The sequence below is a fragment of the Mastomys coucha genome, unplaced genomic scaffold, assembly GCF_008632895.1.
Source record: "Mastomys coucha isolate ucsf_1 unplaced genomic scaffold, UCSF_Mcou_1 pScaffold13, whole genome shotgun sequence".
Classification (NCBI taxonomy): domain Eukaryota; kingdom Metazoa; phylum Chordata; class Mammalia; order Rodentia; family Muridae; genus Mastomys; species Mastomys coucha.
Window position 1 is genome coordinate 73,874,412 of NW_022196895.1, and position 20,524 is coordinate 73,894,935.

At 46.1% G+C, this 20,524-nt stretch overlaps 1 protein-coding gene and 1 long non-coding RNA gene across 15 annotated transcripts in view; one reads left to right on the plus strand and one right to left on the minus strand.

The window, feature by feature from the left end:
• LOC116087388 overlaps positions 1–12,204 on the plus strand; it is a 60,086-nt gene extending 47,882 nt beyond the window's left edge. For 5 of the 9 annotated variants that reach the window (XR_004117412.1, XR_004117408.1, XR_004117405.1 and 2 more), the window contains 4 exons: positions 950–1,034; positions 1,732–1,944; positions 2,079–2,184; positions 3,093–3,505. This is a non-coding gene — a long non-coding RNA (uncharacterized LOC116087388). Of the gene's footprint in view, positions 1–949; positions 1,035–1,731; positions 1,945–2,078; positions 2,185–3,092; positions 3,506–10,094 lie in introns of those variants that run through there. The other 4 variants (XR_004117407.1, XR_004117406.1, XR_004117409.1 and 1 more) reach the window with 4 other exon arrangements.
• Positions 5,858–20,524, minus strand: part of Slc14a1 (solute carrier family 14 member 1 (Kidd blood group)) — a 43,386-nt gene continuing 28,719 nt past the window's right edge. For all 6 annotated transcript variants that reach the window (XM_031366109.1, XM_031366107.1, XM_031366108.1 and 3 more), the window contains 6 exons: positions 19,256–19,384; positions 17,024–17,216; positions 15,439–15,586; positions 15,108–15,242; positions 9,250–9,299; positions 5,858–8,404 (listed from right to left, as the gene is read on the minus strand). In XM_031366109.1, coding sequence (XP_031221969.1) covers positions 8,231–8,404; positions 9,250–9,299; positions 15,108–15,242; positions 15,439–15,586; positions 17,024–17,216; positions 19,256–19,384 — 829 coding nt within the window. In that variant the 3' untranslated portion in view covers positions 5,858–8,230. The remainder of the gene's footprint in view (positions 8,405–9,249; positions 9,300–15,107; positions 15,243–15,438; positions 15,587–17,023; positions 17,217–19,255; positions 19,385–20,524) is intronic.

The window sequence follows — 20,524 nt, forward strand, 5'->3', positions numbered from 1 at the left end:
GGAAGGAAGGAAGGAAGGGAGGGAAGGAAGGAAGGAAGGAAGGAAGGGAGGGAAGGAAGGAAGGAAGGAAGGAGGGAGGGAAGGAAGGAGGGAGGGAGGGAAGGAAGGAAGGAAGGAAGGAAGGAGGGAGGGAAGGAAGGAGGGAGGGAAGGAAGGAAGGAAGGAGGGAGGGAAGGAAGGAAAAAAGGAAAAAACAAAGGAAGGACGGAAGGAAGGAAGGGGTTTCAGTCCCCTCTTTCAAACAGCATTTCCCCATGTTTCCGAGTTGTTTAGCCTCAATTTAGTTTTTGCACCTGCAGACAACTTTCTTCATTGGTGACGAGTTTCACATGCAATCACACACAAGCGATTAACAAATCCAAGTTTTCTGAGCTATCCCAAGGGTCTCATATCTCTAAACCAATCACCCCCTTATCTAATGATACCACGTTTTGTTGCACATTTACCAACTGGTGGACATCTAGGCTAGTTCTGTTTTCTAGATATTGTGAATAGAGCAGCAACATACATGGATGTGCAGTATGTCTGTAGGACGATATGGGGACCTTTGGGTGTGGCCTTGTCGGAGTGAGTGTGGCCTTGCTGAAGCAGGTGTGGTCTTGTCGGAGTGGGTGTGGTCTTGTCGGAGTGGGTGTGGCCTTGTTGGAGTGAGTGTGGCCTTGTTGGAGTGGGTGTGGCCTTGTTGAAGCAGGTGTGGCCTTGTCGGAGTGGGTGTGGCCTTATTGAACCAGATGTGGCCTTGTTGGAGTAGGTGTGGCCTTGTTGAAGCAGGTGTGGCCTTGTCGGAGTGGGTGTGGCCTTGTTGAAGCAGGTGTGGCCTTGTTGGAGTGGGTGTGGCCTTGTTGGAGTGGGTGTGGCCTTGTTGGAAGAAGTGTGTCATTGGGGTGAGTTTAAGGGTTTCAAAAACCCCAAGCCAGGCCTGGTGTCTCTCTCTGCCTGCTGTCTACAGATTCTGATGGAGAACTCCAGCACCATGGCTGTGTGTGTACAGCATGCTCTCTGCCGTGATGAGAGTGGACTAAACCTCTGACACTGTAAGCAAGCTCCCAGTTGAATGGTTTCGTTTATAACAGTTGCTAAGGTTGGATACCTCTTCATAACAAAGGAAGGTTGACTAAGATAGGGAGGGCAGTCAATATAAGGGGAGACAAAGTGGGGCTGCAGAGATGGCTCAGTGGTTAAGAGCATTGGCTGCTCTTCCAGAGGTCCCAGGTTCAATTCCCAGATCCCACATGGCAGCTCAAAACTGTCTATAACTTCTGTTTCTGGGGATCTGACTCCCACACACATGCAGGTAAAACACGAATGTACATAAAATAAAAATAATTAAAAGAAAAACAGAGAAAATAATGAGGCAAAATAACATGGAGGATGTTTGAAAAATTGTAGGAATCATATCACTTTCTACTTATTCCAAATTATATATAAATGCTTGTGTATACATATACATATAGAGGGTGTGTATATGTGTGTGTGTGTGTGTGTGTGTGTGTGTGTGTGTGTGACTGTGAGCCTAGCTTTTAAAAACTAAGCCATTTCTCCTGCCCTGTATATAGTTTAAATGAAGTGAAGCCACTCGGGCTCACAATGTTTCTCTCCTACAGGGTCATAGAATATCTGATAAAAACCCAAGCACCAGTCATAAGAAACCTCCTTTCAAGTTGTTGTAGGGGGGCCAGAGGGTTCAAGAGACTCCTAAAATAATTGCTGTTGCCCTTGGTTGCATCCCAGAGGTTGGAGGTAAATCCCTATTGCTGAAGACACCTTGTACTTCAGATGTAGATCCCAGCAGATCCCAGCAGATCCCAGCTGGATATCAAAGCTTCCTCCATGACAACCATTTCATAGATCCAGACGATGCCATGCCAGCCTCCAGGAGAGGGAGACAACAAATGGTTTTACCCAGCTGCGCGACTCCTGTGAACCACCACATCAACGAGCACGGTGAGATATCCCTAAAGGTGTAGTAGTAGCTGCCACTCATCCTGGCAATAGCCAACCACTGTCTGCCTGGACTTAAGGTCCTCTCAGCAGAAGGGAAATCATGCCCAGGACTGAAAGCCTAACTAACTACACAGGCCGAGTGATGTCATGGATCTAAGAGCAGAACCTACTACCACTACCACGTTACGAAAGCAGCCTGATTCCTAACTGCATTCCAAATATTCATCTCTGTACCCACAGGTAAGTGTAGCTCCCAACCCCCGTCAAAGAAGCTTCATTTTGAAACAGTCAGAGACTGTTAGAGAAAGCCACAAGTGCTCAAAATGCAGAGAACACCTCGTTGCGCGGTATGCGGCTCTCTCAGATATGTCTCCAACACAGCTCCTGGACCTAAAGCTCAGGGGACATTGAGGGAGAGGGGGTGGGAAGACTTTCAGGGCCAGGGGACCAGGAAATCTGCTGAGGGGTTGTGACTCCCAGAAATGACAGGGAAGCTTTACCTCAACAGTATGGCCGCCTAAAGATCTTACTGGGGACACCACCAATAGACGTGTGAAAGGGGGAGATCTCATGGGACTGTACCCCTAGATAAAGAGCCAAAGGCAACTAAGATAAGCTAAGATTGGGAGAAGTAGTCTTCACTCATGAAAAGGCCTCTAACTGGCTATCTAATACCAAGTGGTTGGTCCTGAAATCATATACATGTTACATTGAATAGACTCAGAAGGTTGTAGCTGTATATTTATATGCATATGTGCATACATTATGCATAAAAATCAATTATGGATGATAAGACCAGGAATTTGGGAGGGAGGGGGGACATGTGGGAAGCTGGAGGAAGGGAAAGAAATGGACAGAAATGATACGATTCTATTTTAATAAAAACGTTAATAAGAATAGGCTACCAGTCCTGCCCCCCAAAACATCCAAACGAAGCAAATTTAAATTATTTCATCTCATTTCAGCGAACCCAAAGTGTTGTTCCTTTAACATTTAATCAATTCAAAACTTGTAGATATTTTGACCCCTTTTATTCCCCATTGAGCGTTTGAAATCCAATATGTCCTTTGCATTTGAAATAAATTTCAACTGAGACTAATTTCTCTTCCAAATTATTTCCATTACTCTCTGCTACTGTAATCCATCAGGTGGAGCAAACTGTTACCGACAGGCCATCAGGAGGAGGGGGTCTGTGAAGGAGAAAGATCCCTTTGTTGGGCTGGCCCATCCTGCGCCCTGCACTTACTGCTCCAAGATGCATTTGGCCTTTGGGACACTGACTCAACACCCAGGTGCCAGTATTTCCTCTGAGATAATGAATTTTAGCCAGGTTCCTGGACCTGTTCCAACTTTCCTCTGTGCCTCATTTCTTCCCTTCAGGTCCTTGCATGCCACAGCAATGTAATTCAAAGCTCTGTCGGGCTGCAATCCAGTGGACCCAACCCAAACAGGAAATGGGATTTCTCATTGTTTATCTGGGACCATGAACCAGAAAATGTTGGACACTTGTTTTTAGAGCTTCGCTGAGCTGGAAATGAAATGAAGTGCAACCATTTCCAAAGGTTTCTTGATGTGGAATGATTTAGATGCTTCGACCATTAGGTCAAGATGGAGGGCCTGTGAGATGGCTCAATGGGTGAACACTGTTGCTAACCATCCTGAGGATCTAAGAGGGATCTATGTGATGAAAGGAGAAAACAGACTCCCCATAAGTCACTCTCTTTCTCTCTCTCTCTCTCTCTCTCTCTCTCTCTCTCTCTCTCTCTCTCTCTCTCTCTCTCTCCTTGCTCTGGTACACATAAATGAATGAATGCTATTTCTTAAAGATAACTATTTAGAACATGAGTTAGCCCCATGTTTTCCTTATCTGATCAGTATGTCTCATCCTTTGCTTACAATTTGTTAATAAGAGAGTACATAATCTTTTTATGAGGCTGAGGCATCCCAACATACTCTGGGAACATTCCAGCAAGCATTCCATAATCAACCCTTTTGTAAATAGGTTTGTTGTAGCCCTCTTTCTCAGATTCCTCTATAAGCTCTGAAATCAACTCTCTTGTCTGTCACCACACTACCATGGCTGGCATGGGACATAGGTGATATGGGATATTCAGCATGGTCACATAAGGTACCATATGTCCAGCATGGTCATATAGGTACCATGTGGTATATGGTGATACTTTATGTCATCTATCAGACATGTGGTCTCTCTGTCAAATCGTTTTCTGTCTTGCTTTTTCTCAGTATGATAGAGCCTGCCCGCTGCATTGAAAGCTGACAATACCACACACAGGCTTTCCCAAGCTCTTGTAGCCAGGAGTGGGTAAGAGATGTTCTAAATACATATAACTTAAAGCACTATGGGAAGGAGGAATATGAATTTCATTGTTTTGCTAAGAACATACTAATGTGGAAACTCACGTAGGACATTAATTCATTTGTGAAGATAGAATCCTCACGAGTAATCTCTTAAAGGCTCCACCTCTCAACCCTGTTGAGTTGGGGATTAACCTCCTAACATAGTTTGGAGAAGACACTGAAGCCATAGAAGTGGACGGCATGCAAGTTGATGCCCTGTAGCTTATAAAGGTTTACAGTATTTAGGGCTTCAAAATGTCTCATCTTTTTTTCTCTCAGAGGCAAGGGACATTGCATGACAATATGACATTAGAAAAATATTCTGACACAAGGAGATAGAGATCTTGTTGCAACAGAGGGTGTTTGGTGACTCCTTTTACCTTTTGTGTGGGATTCTGTCATCACTAAAACTTGCTGAGGCATGTTTCCAGTCTCACTGTGTTTTAGACGTGATAACCATGGCAAAAGGAGGAGAGAGAGATGTACATCCAGGAACAGAGGCAAGCGTGACTGGAGCATCTCCCCATGATACACATTCTGAGAAGTGGCTTTTTGAGGGTGCTGAACCTAGGGTTGCCACTGATGGAAGTACCCTGGACCAATGGCTTTTAGGACACTGACCTCATAGGGTTAGTTAGGAGCACATCCCAAATATGTGTAGCTGCCCCCAGCAAATCATTCTCATCCCAGGGTTAGGAGAACAAAGAGTAGTTGAGAAGATGGACAGACCTGTGCAACTGTAACTGAGCAGTTTGATGCCGTTATTTGAGATTTTAGGGTCAAGGCCTATGCTCTGGCTGTTTTGGTAAGCTGAGCATGCCATCCAGAGAGACAAGGAAGAGTAGAAGGCGCAGTGAGGAGATAGAGTAGAAGGCACAGCGAGGAGATAAGAGTAGAAGGCACAGCGAGGAGATGGAGTAGAAGGCACAGCGAGGAGATGGAGTAGAAGGCACAGCGAGGAGATGGAGTAGAAGGCACAGCGAGGAGATGGAGTAGAAGGCACAGCGAGGAGATGGAGTAGAAGGCACAGCGAGGAGATGGAGTAGAAGGCACAGCGAGGAGATGGAGTAGAAGGCACAGCGAGGAGATGGAGTAGAAGGCACAGCGAGGAGATAGAGTTAACGTGGCCACTCAGGGAAGAGGAAGAGTCTGTCTTAGGGGTACTGACCTGAGGGTAAGGTTTAAACAAAGGTAAGAGGTACACATAAGTAAGCAATCCCGGACCAGATTACGGCTCTTCACATCATTGTCCGGGCATCAGTCTGTCCTACAAGGTGGGCCATAAGTTGTGAGAACTGAAATTTCTTCTGGGGAGCAAGCTCCTCCTCTGTCTGGCAGCAGGCTTCACCCCTGCCCTCCTCCAGGATCGTGTAGGGAAATCTCCGTCCCTTGGAGCCCATCGCTTACTACCCAAATGTCTCTCTAGAACAGTTTCTTCTTCTTGTCAGGCCACTTATAATTCTAACTCAGAAAGATGAGTGGCACATACTTCCATATGTGAATGTTCATATCTATATACTGGCATTCATACGTGTAGAGACACATGAGAGACAACTGAGCTGTGAATACAGTTTATTCATATGTTCACACAGGAATCTGTCATGCAGACAATAGGGGGGAAAAGTACAAATGACCCCTAGGGGTTTTCGCTTAACTTTATGATAATACTTAGTAACAAAAATACCTTGAAGACACTAATATTACATAAATAAAACAATGTAGAGGGCTTCAGCTTGTTCCCGTTCGCAGATCTGAGATGGCATGGCCTTAGGTGAGTTAGGGTTTTGTTGCAGGGACAGGCTCCGTTGCTTTGTAGATGCTTCAGTCCGCTCTGCTGGGATCTGGCTTCTTCACTTCCGAGGGGGTCTTCGCACGCACATCACTCTTGCTGTTCACCAACTCCAAGCAGGAAAATTTCAGTTTAAACACTGGATATCCAGATTTTTCATAGGACAACTCAGGAATCTATGACAGTTGCAAATGAGTAGCTTCGGAGGGCTTTGGTCCCAAGATTTAAAGTGGTCACAGATCTCATCTTGTTTCCTGAGAAGAGGGAACATGGCTGTCCCCCGACGGCATCTGCACTACAGTCTGGCTTCAGCCGTCCAGCAAGCTGCGGATTGTCCTCTCAGCACTATTGTCTGCTTTTGGTGTTCGAGACGGGGTTTCTCTGTGTAGCCCTGGCTGTTCTGAAACTCACTCTGTAGACCAGGCTGGCCTCGAACTCAGACATCTGCCTGCTTCCCACCACACTGCCTGGTTAACACTGACTATTAAAAGAGGGGGAACTTGCTTATGTTTTTGTTCGGTTGGGTTTTGGAGCTAGGGCCATTCAGTGTAGCCCTTGCTGGCTGCTCTTAAACTTGTGCTCCTCCTACTGCAGTCTCCCTAGTGCTAGGATTTCAGGCACGAGCAACATACTCGTCAGGAAAAAGAAAATATTTAGGTTTTGAAATTTTCACTTTTCCAACCCCCCCAGTAATAAATTTCATTGGACAGGTAGCAGGCAGTGAATGGAGCAGGCTTTGAACTGTCCTCTTCAGCAAGACTGGGCATAGAAGGTTCTTGTTTTTTGTTTTTTGTTTTCCAAAAACCACAGCTTTTGAATGAAAAATTTATAATAGAAACCCAGAGAATTCTTCATCTGTATTTCTGTAAAGTGGTTCCAATACCATTAGTTTGCTAGCCAGAACATTAGTATGCAGAAAATAATGCCTTAAAAAGTAATTAAAGAAACAAAGAGGAAGAGGAGGAGGAGGAAGAAGAAGAGGAGGAGGAAGAAGAGGAGGAGGAAGAAGAGGAAGAGGAGGAGGAGGAAGAGGAGGAGGAGGAGGAGGAAGAGGAGGAGGAGGAAGAAGAGGAAGAGGAGGAGGTGGGAGGAAAGAAATGAAAGAACTCTGGAAAAGACCACGTGAGTGCAGCTTAGCCGCTGGTGTTTAGATGATAGCCTCAAATTCATTAAACTGTGGCTTCAAAAGGCCCTCGAGGTTGATGACATTGCCTTATATGAAGCATTTAAAACCCAACACATAGCTCCGATGCTTAGGGAATGGAAACGGGGATGGTGAGTTCCAGGTTAGCCTGGGCTACATAGCAAGGCCCTATGTCAAACACTCCCTCAAAACTAATATATATATGTGTGTATATATATTAGAGAGAGAGAACGAGACAGAGTAAAGCAAGTATATAAAGTAAAAGCAAGTATGCTAGGCATTTATACGTTTTATTGAATGTCTAAGAACTGGCTAGCTGCAAACCTATATCAGTAGGAAAACATTATTTTCATAAAGAATAAATAAACGCTACCAGATTTTGCAAATTCTGAGTGTGACAGTGCAAAACTATTTTGACCAACAAAGTCCTTCTCACAGCTCAGTCAGCTTGGAAAAAAAGAAGCTAACCATTCTCATTCTGCTGGAGAGAGGGGACCAGCGCTTCGGTCGACCTCCCCACTGCAGGGTTGGACGTGGCTGCTGTGAGTAACTGGCACTCATTCTGAGAACCCTGGGCTGCTTTGTTTCTGTGCCTGTGAGTTCTGCAAGGCTTACGTGGTTTACAGAGCTTGATTGTTAATACTGACATCAAAGATAGCTTTAAACAACAATAATTGTCGCTGCTTCCATTTCTTCTTTCTCTTGGAACATTTTACCTCTATAAATACAGTCTTGGTGATACTCCCATCGACCCCCAACGTGAAGAGGGGTTTTAATTCCATTCTGGAGGACATCACCTGAACATGACTTTCATATGGTTGATAATATACAGTCAAAAAGAAAAACACGGGGCAAGCAAAAGAATGGGTCGCCGAGAGCGTGGAAGTCGTTCCCAGTGAAGAAAAGCAATGGCGGAGAACCTTGAAGCCAACTAGAGGTGCACTTAGAACTGACCCATGGCCACGGCTGCTGGGTGGCGTTGCGTGGCGTTGCTCTCACAGGGGGCTTTCAACCATCCTTTTCTTGTTTTGGAGGTAGAAGATGCGGTTCTCCTCGGAGTAGGTAACCTTGCTGAGGGGCATCCTGTAGATGTTGGGATTTTTCGTGGTCAGCAAGAGAAAGAGTAGTGTGGCCAAACAGAAGGACCAGGTACAAGCTGGCAGATGAACCTGGGGAAGGAGAGATGGTCACGCGGTTGTTTTTCTGACATTCCATCTTAAAGTGAGACTACACAGTGGACCACCAGAATTTTCACCCCAGGGAATGATTGGTGGGGACATTGCTTTGGCTTCTGCTTGGGCCCACAGAGCTGTATCTAAGAGCTCGGGTCATCTACCATTTGAAATGTTTGTCTTTTACGGTGGTCAGCTTTGTCTCTTTTATATGTCTGTCCACTCTTCTCATGTACTCAGACTCCCTGCACATGATATGCTAGGATGGCAATGGACATACACAGTGAGTTTAAGACCAGCCCGGGCCAAGGAGGAAGTATGGCCGGAGAGAGCAAAGATTTGTTTTTGCCTAGAAATAATACAAGTAGGACCTAGGTTTGAAAGATCTTATTGATATGGTGATGAGAGTTCAATGAGGACCAGAGATATAAAACAACTGGCCGGATTTTTTTTAAAAAATACCTGTTTCTTTAGTTAATTACTCTTGTCTGTTCTTTTCTGGTTCCTCAACTACTCCATGGGTATGCTTTTCCTCGTAAGTAAGCTATATTCTAAGGTCAACTTCTCGACACCAGAGTTCCACCCAGGATGCAATAAGATGGTATCGAGTTATTGATAAAACTATTGTTAAAGTTGTTCTTTAAACCGAGCAATCTGACATTTGTAACAAGCCTGGTGATTATAGGTTGGGCCAGAGTTTGCCGTGACGTTAGAGGGTGGGAGTGACTGAGAGCCAGCGCATGGGGGAGCAGTGGTGCTCATGGTCATTGATCCTGTCCCGGGCTCTGCCTGGGTGGGCATCAGGGCACTGGCAAGTCCAGCTGAGGACAAACAAGACTCACCACAGCCATCAGGTGTGCCATACAGGCTCCGAAGTAGGCAGTGAACAGGGCTACGGGAAGAGGAGAGGACATTAATTGGTAGATGTCCTTTTCATCAGCATCCCAGACTGCATATACACATCTGCATTCCACCAGCCAGCCCACCCCAGCTCCCTACTTATAAATGCGGATTTAGACCCAGACGTTCTGAGTTCAGATCCCAACCCATCCCTGCAGAACTCACTGGCCTCATCTCTACGCTCTCCTTGACTGTACAGAAGTAACGAGAGCAGCTCTTTCCCAGGGCTGGGTGAGGGTGGGGGGAATGACATATCTTCAGCACACAGTAAGAGCTCAGTAAGAGTAGTCCTGTGGTACAGGTTTCTTTCATTGTCGTAGAAATGCTTTAGGCTTTCCACGGCAAATGAACTGCCGCGCCATTTTCTATAACAACAACTGAATTTAGACAAGGCAGCCTGGGTTCTCTACAAATCTCGCTGTGTCTAGAAAGGAATGTGCTGCTTGGAGCATGGCAGGAGCAGAGACCTCCCTCTCGCAGTGCCTCTTCATATGCTAAAGGTGGGCCTACAGATTAATTAACAAGCATCTGGTATTTTTATTGACTTTGAGAAAAATAAACACGGCAAAGGGCATGTCCACGTGTGTGTGTGTGTGTGTGTGTGTGTGTGTGTGTGTGTGTGTGTGTGTGTATGTCTTTTACATGCAAAGCAACAGGAACAAAGGGCTTAAGCAGCTTTCTATCAATTTTTCTGTCTTGGCTGAGGAGGAGGCTGGGGATGGGGTGGGGAATGTCCTCAGGTTTTCCAGGGTCAAACTGAAGGATGACTTTCCTGTGATTTCCGCAGAACCATTTGGCTACTGTTAGACAGTAACCAAATCAATCGATCAACCAGCCAATCACCTATCAATCACGTGAGCTGTCTTGCAGCGTACGGCAGAAATGATGAGCGAGATCTCTGGTCCTCATTCCCTAAACTAAAGACTGTCTTATTTTGATCAGCATGTTGTCCCCTGCACTGTTCCTTAAATGGGTCAATGAATCCTTGCATGTCCTAGCGTCTGTCTCAGGCTAATGAGGGCTCGTCTTCAGAAACAGCTCAGCTTTCAGACCCCAGTGCTTCCTTTACTTCACTGTACAGAGAAATCTCAAATGCGATTTTACATGCCCTCAGAGCACTGGGAACCCGTCTCTCTTGGCAGGGTTCGAGGGTCCTACTCTGAGAAGAAGGATGCTCATGGCTGAGGAGGGAAGACGTCTCTTTGTTTCTGTCAATTCTAGTCATCTTCAAGATCTAACTCATCCATTCAGCATGTATCCCTTGGTCCTCTGCTCAGCACAAGCTGCATGCTAGCCTGCTCTCTCGAGTGCTGTCTATCTATTTCCTCTGTGCGCACCAGGAACTATTGTCTCTTGTTCCCTTCAAAGGCCCAGCACTCTTCTAAGGCATGCTTCTGGCACTTGCAGGCTTTGTACTGTTATATGCTTTGGAAGAACATTTAGAGGTCCAAGTTGCTCTCTTCTCCACAGTGAGAGTTAGATTAATACATGGCAGACTGCTCACCCATTAATACATACAGTGCAGGACTGGGGCTGGCTTATACCAGAGAAGCATCTACCTACTGCACGTTGGTGTGGAGGCAATCCCCCGAATGCATTAGAAAAAGGCTCTTAAGCCTCAGCAAGAGCCTGGATTTCACGGACAATGCCCCTGTCAGTGTGCGGTCATGGGTGAGTTCTACCATAGTAACCCAACCATTGACAAGTACTACAAAATGGGTTTACAGCTTGTTAGCTAACACAGCAAACAAGGCTAGTGCTTGGCTGCATGGCTCCTGATCTGCAGGTAAGGAAGGCAGCCCTGTTAGATGCCATCCCAGGCTCCCAACTCCTCCTCCTGATAGGTACATACGGCATGAAGAAAAGAGAAGTTCTGTAATCGGTGTCTGCTATTTATGTACCTTGGCAGACACGCTTGGACTTTTGTTTGGCGGTGACAGGGCAACATGGGCAAGCTGAAACTTGCTGGGGCATTTTACACAAAAGGCTTGCTTTGCAAGAGGGGCTGGAGGTCTGTCCCAAGAGTTCATGTGTGGCTATTAAACTGTCTGGTGCGACACAGTGAGGACAGACTCAATACCCTCCAACTGTCAGCCTCAGAAGGACCTGCTAAAGCTCTGTGGGAGTGAACTCTACATCTATGGACGTCAAGGTTGACATTCCCGTTGCACCATCAACTTGACTTTTAGAAATATGTTACAGAAACATTAGTATGGGGTACATTTGGCAAGTTATCCCAAATGCATTCAGTGGAGCAGTGTCTTTAATGGCTCCAAACCAGAAGCCATATAACTACCTCTCAGCATAACAGGCTTGCCGATTGAAAGGATCCGTATTATCTCAAGCAGCAGAGGCTGCACATCCTGAGAGGTGGAGCCATGGTCTTCTGAGAAAGGCCCTGGCTTCTAATCCCCATTGAGAGTTGTCACTCAGACAGCTCGGATCCATGGAAAACAAGCTCTTGGGGCAAGGAAAGGGGACACCCAAGGAAAGCGAGTGCCAGGAAAGACAGATACAAATGGAGCAAGCACTGCAGATGAACCTTAATCAAAGCCCTAAACCGAACCACAACGGGTGACGGGATTGAGCGTAATGAAGAGAGCCAAAAAGCGGAAGCTCCTGTGAAGGGACGAGGAGAAACCACTAAGAAAAACGTCTACAGTGGTGGGAAAGCTCACACGGGAACTAACCTACAAGGAGAGGAATATTTGCAGAGGATCGTTAAAAGATTAAAAGTGGACAAAAATCCCAGAATTAAAGGAAGACGGGGGACAGCACACTGAAGAGATTCAAAAGGGAATCCTCATAGCTAGTCAGGCAACAGAAAACCAACTCAGATGCAAAGACACAATTCTAAATGTCCAGAGAGGAAAAATAAAACGACCTTTTCATAGGAATTAGGTTCGTTTTAGAAGTCTTCATGGTGGTTTGGGGTGAAAAAAAGGAATTGGGAGTCTTAGAGGACAATTTTCAAAATGTTAGAAAAGAAAAAAAAAACTTCTTAAATCTAGTTTAGTTTTCAGAAAGCTGTACTAAGACATAAATGAGGGAGAAAGAAAGCCGTCCTCAAGCATGTAGTACCCTAGAGATTCCCCCAGCAAAATCACTTCTGAAAAACACTATGACACTAGCATCAGGGCAGAGGTAAATATACATCACTAAAGACAGCCATTACTAAACAAAGAAGTGTGAGAGCCCCTCTTTACACGAATCCAAAGTGAAAATCGGTTTCAATGGTAGTTGGGGGTGGGGTCTCCCAAGTGGAAGCTGAATCGGGCCAAGGTGTCTACCCTTCCTACTTGGAAAGAAGACCAAGGTATGGATAAAGTTAAGACACTGAGAGGGAATACTAAACACGGTTAATTTGTAATAATTTGTACCAAGCCACCAGAAAGAAAAAAAGCGGTTTTCCATGCCCTCAAATACTGCAAACAAGTGCAGGACAGCAAGTACGTTTCACGTGATTTATGTACACATCATTTAATCCTAGACAAATCTATGGGGTACTGCAACCCCTTTAAATGGGGAAACCTAGGCTCAGAAGGGTTAAGAACTCCGTTGGAATCAAGTTCCAGGTAGTCTGGGAACTAGGCCAGCGTTGGGTGTTTGTTGTCGTTGCTGTTTGTCCTTGAGTCGGGGTCTTACTGTGTAGCTACTGGCCCTGAACTTATGGTACTGCTGGCTCACCATCCAACATTTACATCCAAGGTAAAGTTAGCATGGTGGGCAGAGAATGACTCCCTATTGGGGTCTACATCCCCGATCCCCAGAATCCGTGACTATGAAAAAAGACTTAGAACCACGGTTAGGTTAAAGACTTTAAACAGAAAAATTATCAGGGACAATGTGAGTAGATCCAGTGTCATCATGAGGAGCTGCGTGGATGGAGGTTACAAATTTGCCCAAATCGGGAGGATGGAGTATTTCCCTTTCTACCTCCTACCTGTATGTACTTTAAACAGACAGGACAATGAAACTGTACTATTACCACAAATAAGATAGCAATGAAAGATTCCCTTTGGGGGAAACTTTGCAAGTCTTGGGTGCCATCCTTTCGCTAGCCTGCCAGAAGCAAATCCTCTGTTCATGAACTCAGAATGCATTTCTGCCTGACGCAGGCTGTCCCCATACCAACCAGGACCCTCTTTTCCGCCAAATGGACTCCTCTACTGGGCTAGGGCTCACAGAAAAGCCACTTCCTCCAGGCAGCACTTCCTGACAACTCTAACTATAGTCGCCCCACCAACAGATCCTGTACTAGATTTCTTATTGTTCTGCTACAAATGTTGGAAGTCCTACTCAGGATCCTTCCTAAATCACATGGTTCCTACTTTCCACTCCAGCGTTCTCTGCTCAGAATTACAGGGGACCCAAAGCTTCTAACTCTTTGTCTCTCTAGGATATTTGGGGTGTATCACAAATATAGAAATACATTTAATGCATTTGTTACTGCATACACAGAAACATAAAAGTATACACTCCCAATAGAGGAGTGAAGGCAATCTCAGAATAAAGGTGGGGGTCCAGTTAAGCTGCAGAATCCGCCCCATAGCCCTGCCTGAACTGGAGGACAGATAAAGAGTAACAAATCCTGACTGAGCTCTGCTGACTCCATACAGACACTGTGACAAAAAATGACATCGAATCGCAGCAGGTTGAGATAAAGCTAAGCTCGCCATGGCATAAACCCAAACTGAACAGTGCTCCCTTCAAACCCCTCGTCACAGCCCACCTCCTCCACTCCAGATCCTGGCTAGCTCATGGTCTACCAGTTGGCAGCTAGTTAGATAGTTGAGGTCGATCAGAGTGGCGATAAGATAACATATAGTACATCAGGCTAGAAGTAATTTCCCTATAATTGATGATCCCTTAACATTTTTCCCCCAAGGTGACTCCTCCCACTCCAGAACTATCTTTAATGTTTTTACCTCCATTGAACTAGTGATGACAAAGGCTATGGGTGCCTGCCTGTTCCTCATGATCAGCTCAGAGAACCCACCCGCTTTTCAAGTCCAAAGCTCTTGAGGCTGACCTTATATTAAGGAGCCACCATGGGCTTGGAAAGCTACAGCCAGGAAGCAGCCCAGGGTGCAGATATGGCTTGTAGGTTTGGATTTAGTCTTCCGGGACTTGATGTGCTTCAGCACTTCCTTATAACCCTGAAGGGTGGGTTCGAGGGTGCTAGGATCTAGTCTAGCTCTGCAGGCAGGATCACGATGGGTTAAGAAATTAGTTCTCAGCTTGTGGTCTCCACACCTCCCCATCAGAGATGGGACTTTCTCCCTCTCAGCCTGCATCAGAGGCTGAGGGGGGAGACCTAGTAGTCTGCATTTTCACATTCCAGGTAGTTCTGGGTCGAGTAACAGTTTTACATTCATTTTTAGTTTTGGGGGCTTAACAAGAGCATGTGTGTATGTGTGTTTGTGTGTGTGCGCACACATGCACATACACACACACACACACACACACACACACACACACACACACACCCCAAACCCACAGTTCAGGTCATGGATCTAGTCCCCCAAATATATATCAAATAGAATGGCTACTGAGACTCTAGCTCTTCCTTCATAATAACCAGTGTAGTAGGCAAAGATGACTTTATTTCTCCCAGAGGAGGAACATCACTTGCTCTGCTCACACAGTTAGCAAGTGGTAAACTCAAACTCCAAAACCAGTTTGAATGTCTCATATGATCCTTTTACAATCATTAGGTAATTATTCACTGCTTGCCCGTGACTTTGATGGAGTTCCCCCCCCCGGGACCCCCCTTCAACACCATATGTAGGATACTCACCACAGGCAAGAGCCAGGAGGTGGGTCTGCCACGTGAGTGCCATGAACATCCCTCCAATTGCTATGCAGGCCAGAGAGCTGTTGAAACCCCAGAGACCGAAGTAGATGTCTTCAAATGGAGCTGCCAGACTGAGTCCTGTTATGGAAAACCAAGAACGGTCAGAGCCCGGGACAATGAGCGGGATGTTCTGCAGTGAGTTGTGGGTCAGGGGGAATATCCTGAGAGTTCCTGTTGCTCAGAGATCCCCAGAAAGCTCTGAAGTACAGAGGATGCCTGGGACACGCATGCTGTGGAGAAGACGGTCGTATTAGGTCGAAAAGCTTATGCTCACCCGCGATGACGCCCAGCAGTGATCCAATAGCAGCGTGCAGGCACATGAGTGGGGAGGAGAGCAGGATGGCACATAGGAAAATGCCCCCTGTCCACGGGTTATCACAGCCGTATATCTGACCGACTCCCACCGGAAGAGACTTCAACAGCTGCAACAGAAAGCGTGCCATTGAATCCGTTCGAACAACAGACAAGAAGCCCACTGCGGCCTCATACAACGTGAATTATAGATGGTCCATGTATGAATTTTAGAATTTTTAGAATTAGCGTATTTTATCTTTCACGATCAGACCCAGTATTTTATTAATATGGGTGCATGTCGAGCAAGGCTCCTCCAAGCCTCTTGTGTTCGCTAACTTTCTCACTAGCTCTGATTCTTGGCTACTGTGAGGCTTCCGGTGTGGTCTCACTACTCCTGTCTCTGAGGACCTGAAGATCGCTAGTGTGGCAGGGACACAGGTCACGCTTCAGTTGCTTCCTGCCGTCCATCGTGCAAGCAGTCAACCAATGCCCTTGCACAAGCTGGGAAACACTATCGCAGCTGAGTTGGTTGCCCAGACTAAAGGTCAGCGAACTGAACAAGATTATCTCATCCATAACTTAGGAGCAATTATAGCCAACTTTAGGAGTGAAACATCACATTGGCACTTGTGACACTAAGAGGAACATGCATCATTTAGTAAAAATATCTTTAACTTAATATAGGTATTAACGCTTGCCAATCAGCTCTCAAAACATGAGTCTAAAACCAACACAAACCCAGCAGTGCCCCTTTTGTTTTCTTTGACTTCTAGTATCTCATTTCCAGAGACATTGAGGGGCTGAGATGCAACTCAGTGGTAGAGCATTTGCCTGGCATGCATGAAGCTCTATTGTAATCTGTAGACACACACACACATGCACACGACACGCGTGCGCACACACACACACACACACACACATGCGCGCACACATGCACGTGCACAAACATACAAATTTCCTTTAGAAACATCAGTGAGAAGAGGTGGCATTCAGTTTGAGAGAAGCTGGCTTTTAAAAGCACACACTCGGGGCTGGTGAGATGGCTCAACGGGTAAGAGCACCGACTGCTCTTCAGAAGGTCATGAGTTCAAATCCCAGCAACCACATGGTGGCTCACAACCACCCGTAATGAGTTCTGACGACCTCTTCTGGTGCGTCTGAAGACAGCTACAGTGTACTTACATATAATAAATAAATAAATCTTTAAAAAAAAAAAGCACACACTCTCTCTGGCTGTCTGTAAGGAGATGTACCATATTTACACCCCGAGAGTCAGCGGATCTCATGCTCTGTCCTCCAGTACAGTTTGGAGGAGTTTGTTGAAACAGATTCCCGAGCCCCGCTATACCTTGAGAACCCTGAGCTACTGTTTGCATTCTGTACCAAGGCAGAACAGCAGGTTCTACATAGCCCCAGAAGTATAACATCCTGTTCTGACTGGAGGATTCAGATCACGAAAGCTCTAACGCGAAGGGAGAGACCACCATCCTCAAGGGGGGTCTCACCCACCCAAACAGGGGCTGATCTTCCCCGGACCTCTGAGTTCCAAGCAGCTGATATTTTACCTCCAGGGCGCTGAGCTCAGACCACGTGATGTTGGGCAGGGAGCTGACAGGTGTGAAGAGTTTACTTGGAAAAAAAGTATTGTAGTGTCCTGTGGCTGAAAGGTACATCGACAACGCCATGTTGAAAGGGAGAGTGAAGACGGGCAGGTCCCACTTGCTGAGCACGGAGCTCAATGCGCTGGAGAAAACCGGGCTGAAGGAACAGAAACCCCAGAATGAGAATGCACGATGAGCAGCCAGACTGAGCACCACTCCCACCCAGCCCCTCCACGGGGCAGCGGTGTGTGTCCTGTTGTGGCTGCTAACTCGCTCTGAAATTGTGCTGGCAAATCTTCTGTGGGATCGAGAGTTGGAGAACCCGTAGTCGATCCCATTGCAGAGACAACTCTAAGACACACCACAAAATCAACTCTTGATTTTTGAAAAACCAAACCAAACCAAACTAAACCAAACACACACACACACACACACACACACACACACACACACACACACACACTACCCCGAGATGGCTCAAAGTGAGTTATAATCAAGGTTTAAAAAATATTTTTAGGAGGCTGGAGAGATGGTCCAGTGGTTAAGAGCGTTGACCGCTCTTCCAGAGGTCCTGAGTTCAATTCCCAGCAACCACATGGTGGCTCACAACCATCTGTAATGGGATTCAGTGCCCTCTTCTGGTGTGTCTGAAGATAGCTACAGTGTACTCACATGCAATAAATAAATAAATAAATCTTAAAAACAAAAAGCACATGTTCAGAGCTCTTAATAAAGTGAACTCTTATCTACGGAGTTAGTGCCCTGGGGTCCTGGGATCTTTCCTCCCCACCAGAGTCACTGCCATCCTGAATTTGGAAGACACCTCTCTGCATGTCTTCCGGACATATATCTGTTTTGTTGAAGAAAAGGGAAGAACTAAGGCCTCGGGGGGGGGGGGGAGTGCGGGCTGGGAGAAGGGTCTTACAAAGGGTCTGGCTTGGAGCCTTTGCTTACAACCTCAGACACAACCGCTTCCTCGTTCTGAGGTATGTAAACTTAGGCTTGCTTTGGATGGTGCAGATGGTTACCCGCATCCTTGGGTCACTCTCAGTTGTTGACCCAATGGAGAAGCATCACTGTAAGATCGGATCAGATCCTTAGTTAGGGGAGTGTAGGTCACCCGATGGCCATGGATCCTGTCCCATTCAGAGAAGTTCCCAACCTCCTAGGGGGAGTCTGGCACCTATGGGAGCAACCAGAGTGGAGGCGTCCTGCAGGCAGGGCCCCTAGTGGGCTCCTGAGGTCCTCTGTGAGCATATTAGTACTTTATATTTTAGAAAGGATATGGAAAGACAAATTTGTTTCTAGAAAAAGGAATTAAGATGATGTCAGTTTGGAAGCTAATTTTAAAGGTCTAGGGTTTGTAAAGATGGGACTGAACTTAGAAGAAAACGAAAGAGAGGGGTGGTAGCCCGGTTGAGATGATTCCACTGATGGGGGTGGGCACCTCCGGCTACACTTCAGAAGAATCACCTAAGAGACTTAAATCCCTCAACATATAGGCCACATCCCAGAGTAGTGTGTAACCATGTAACACTAACCGCGCTGTTGAGGTGGCAAATGCCTGCATGAAGGGGCCACACAGCGAACTTTGACATATGGACAGATAACTGGTTATAAGGAAATCTACACCTCTTAGCATGGTCGCCTTAGTTTCTATAACCAAAGGTAGAACCTAGATCTAATTCTTTTAAGTATTTTTTTTTTAATTTGTGGTTAAAAAGAAAAAAACACAGAACATAAAAATTAGCATTTATTATTACGTTGTTGTTTGGCCTCTTTAGACAGATTAATCTGGAACGCCCCAGGCTGACCTCATGCCTACAGCCCTCCTCTTTGCTTAGCCAGAGCTGGCCCCCTTCAACCATTTTCATTTTATTTCATATTTAATCTGTGTTTGAGTGGATAAGCATACATGTGGAGGGGCATGCATAGAGGTCAGAGGAAGATCGGGAGTCAGTTCTCTCCCACCATGTGTTCCAGGGTTGTTATCCTTGACTAACTTTATCTGCTAAACCAACATGCTGGCCCCATTTAGCTATTTTAAAGTGTAACATTCAAGGACGCACTCACAGTGTTATACTGCCACCACTGACCTGCGGACTAGTTTTCATCTTACGAAAGTGTGCTCATTAGACATTGACTCCTCCTTTCCTCCACCCTCTACGGGCATTTTGAAAACCCGGTAGAACTTACCAAGTCATAGACATAGCAGATACAGGGAATATCAGCCACCAGAAGTAGTCGCCCTTGTCTGAGAAGACAGCCATGAGGATTCCTACCAGGGTAGCATTGTAACCCTGGAGCCCCACTGCTATCGCTGACCTGCAGGCAGGAGGGACAGCACAAACATCACCTGGGCGAACTTACTTAGGATCGAACGGCAGCAGTAGCTGTAACTTCTACATCACATCCACTTTTTATTTGTTTGTTTGTTTGTTTTTTGAGACAGGGTTTCTCCGTTTAGCCCTGGCTGTCCTGGAACTCACTCTGAAGACCAGGCTGGTCTCAAACTCAGAAATCCGCCTGCCTCTGCCTCCCAAGGGCTGGGATTAAAGGCATGTGCTACCGCCGCTCAGCCACACCCACTTTAAAGAACCATGGGCATGTGTTTCAAAGTCTTACAGGAATCATGCGGATACAATTAAACTTCTCAGCTAGATCTACATAAACTTCAGTCTGAAGTGTGCACATGGAACAACTCCTTCTGAGCTAGGTCACAAGCCACAGGAAGGAGAGAGCATCCTGAGAGGGAGAGAGCCCTGAGTAAGACAATCTGCTCTTTGTTCAGCCTTTGGGAAATTATGTCGTTTAAATCACTAAGGACCTTGCTGTGAACAGGGCTCTAAGCATTTGAAACAGTCTTAAGTGATTTCTCAGCGAGACACATGATTCCTGGAAGGCAAATCCTTTCATGATGTCTTTAAGAGCACCGACTTCAACTTAGCACACATTTCCATGTTCTTCTGATTCTATTCTGCTGTCTCTAATGCATCTCCAGGTTATTGCAGAGGCAAATGGTTACTTTTACCTGGCCGGGCACCTATTTAATGATGTGCACTCTTGTGGACACCCCTCAGTGATGGTAAAGTATTTAGTCTGTCTCCTCAGTTTGTCTAGAGAACCTTGACTGAAGCACTCCCTCTGTGCTTAGTATTTAGCCTCACTTCCAATGCCGTATAGGTCAACTTCTAATGGACTCTCTGTTAGCAACTATAGGGGGAACTAGAAGCCCAAGAGAGCAAGGGGAATATTTCTGTAGAATAAGCCCTTAGTCTGTCAAGCTTCCCACTTTCAGACCCTGAGAGTTGGCAATTTATGGCATCATGAAGGGCAATGGTGTTCATTTCCAGCCTGAGTCTCATAGGTCATGACTGTAGGGACCTGTGAGGTAAAGGTGGTGAAGTGGGCTCATTAGGTCAGATGGGCCTGAGGGGTGGGGCTGCAGCCAGTGAGTATACTGCG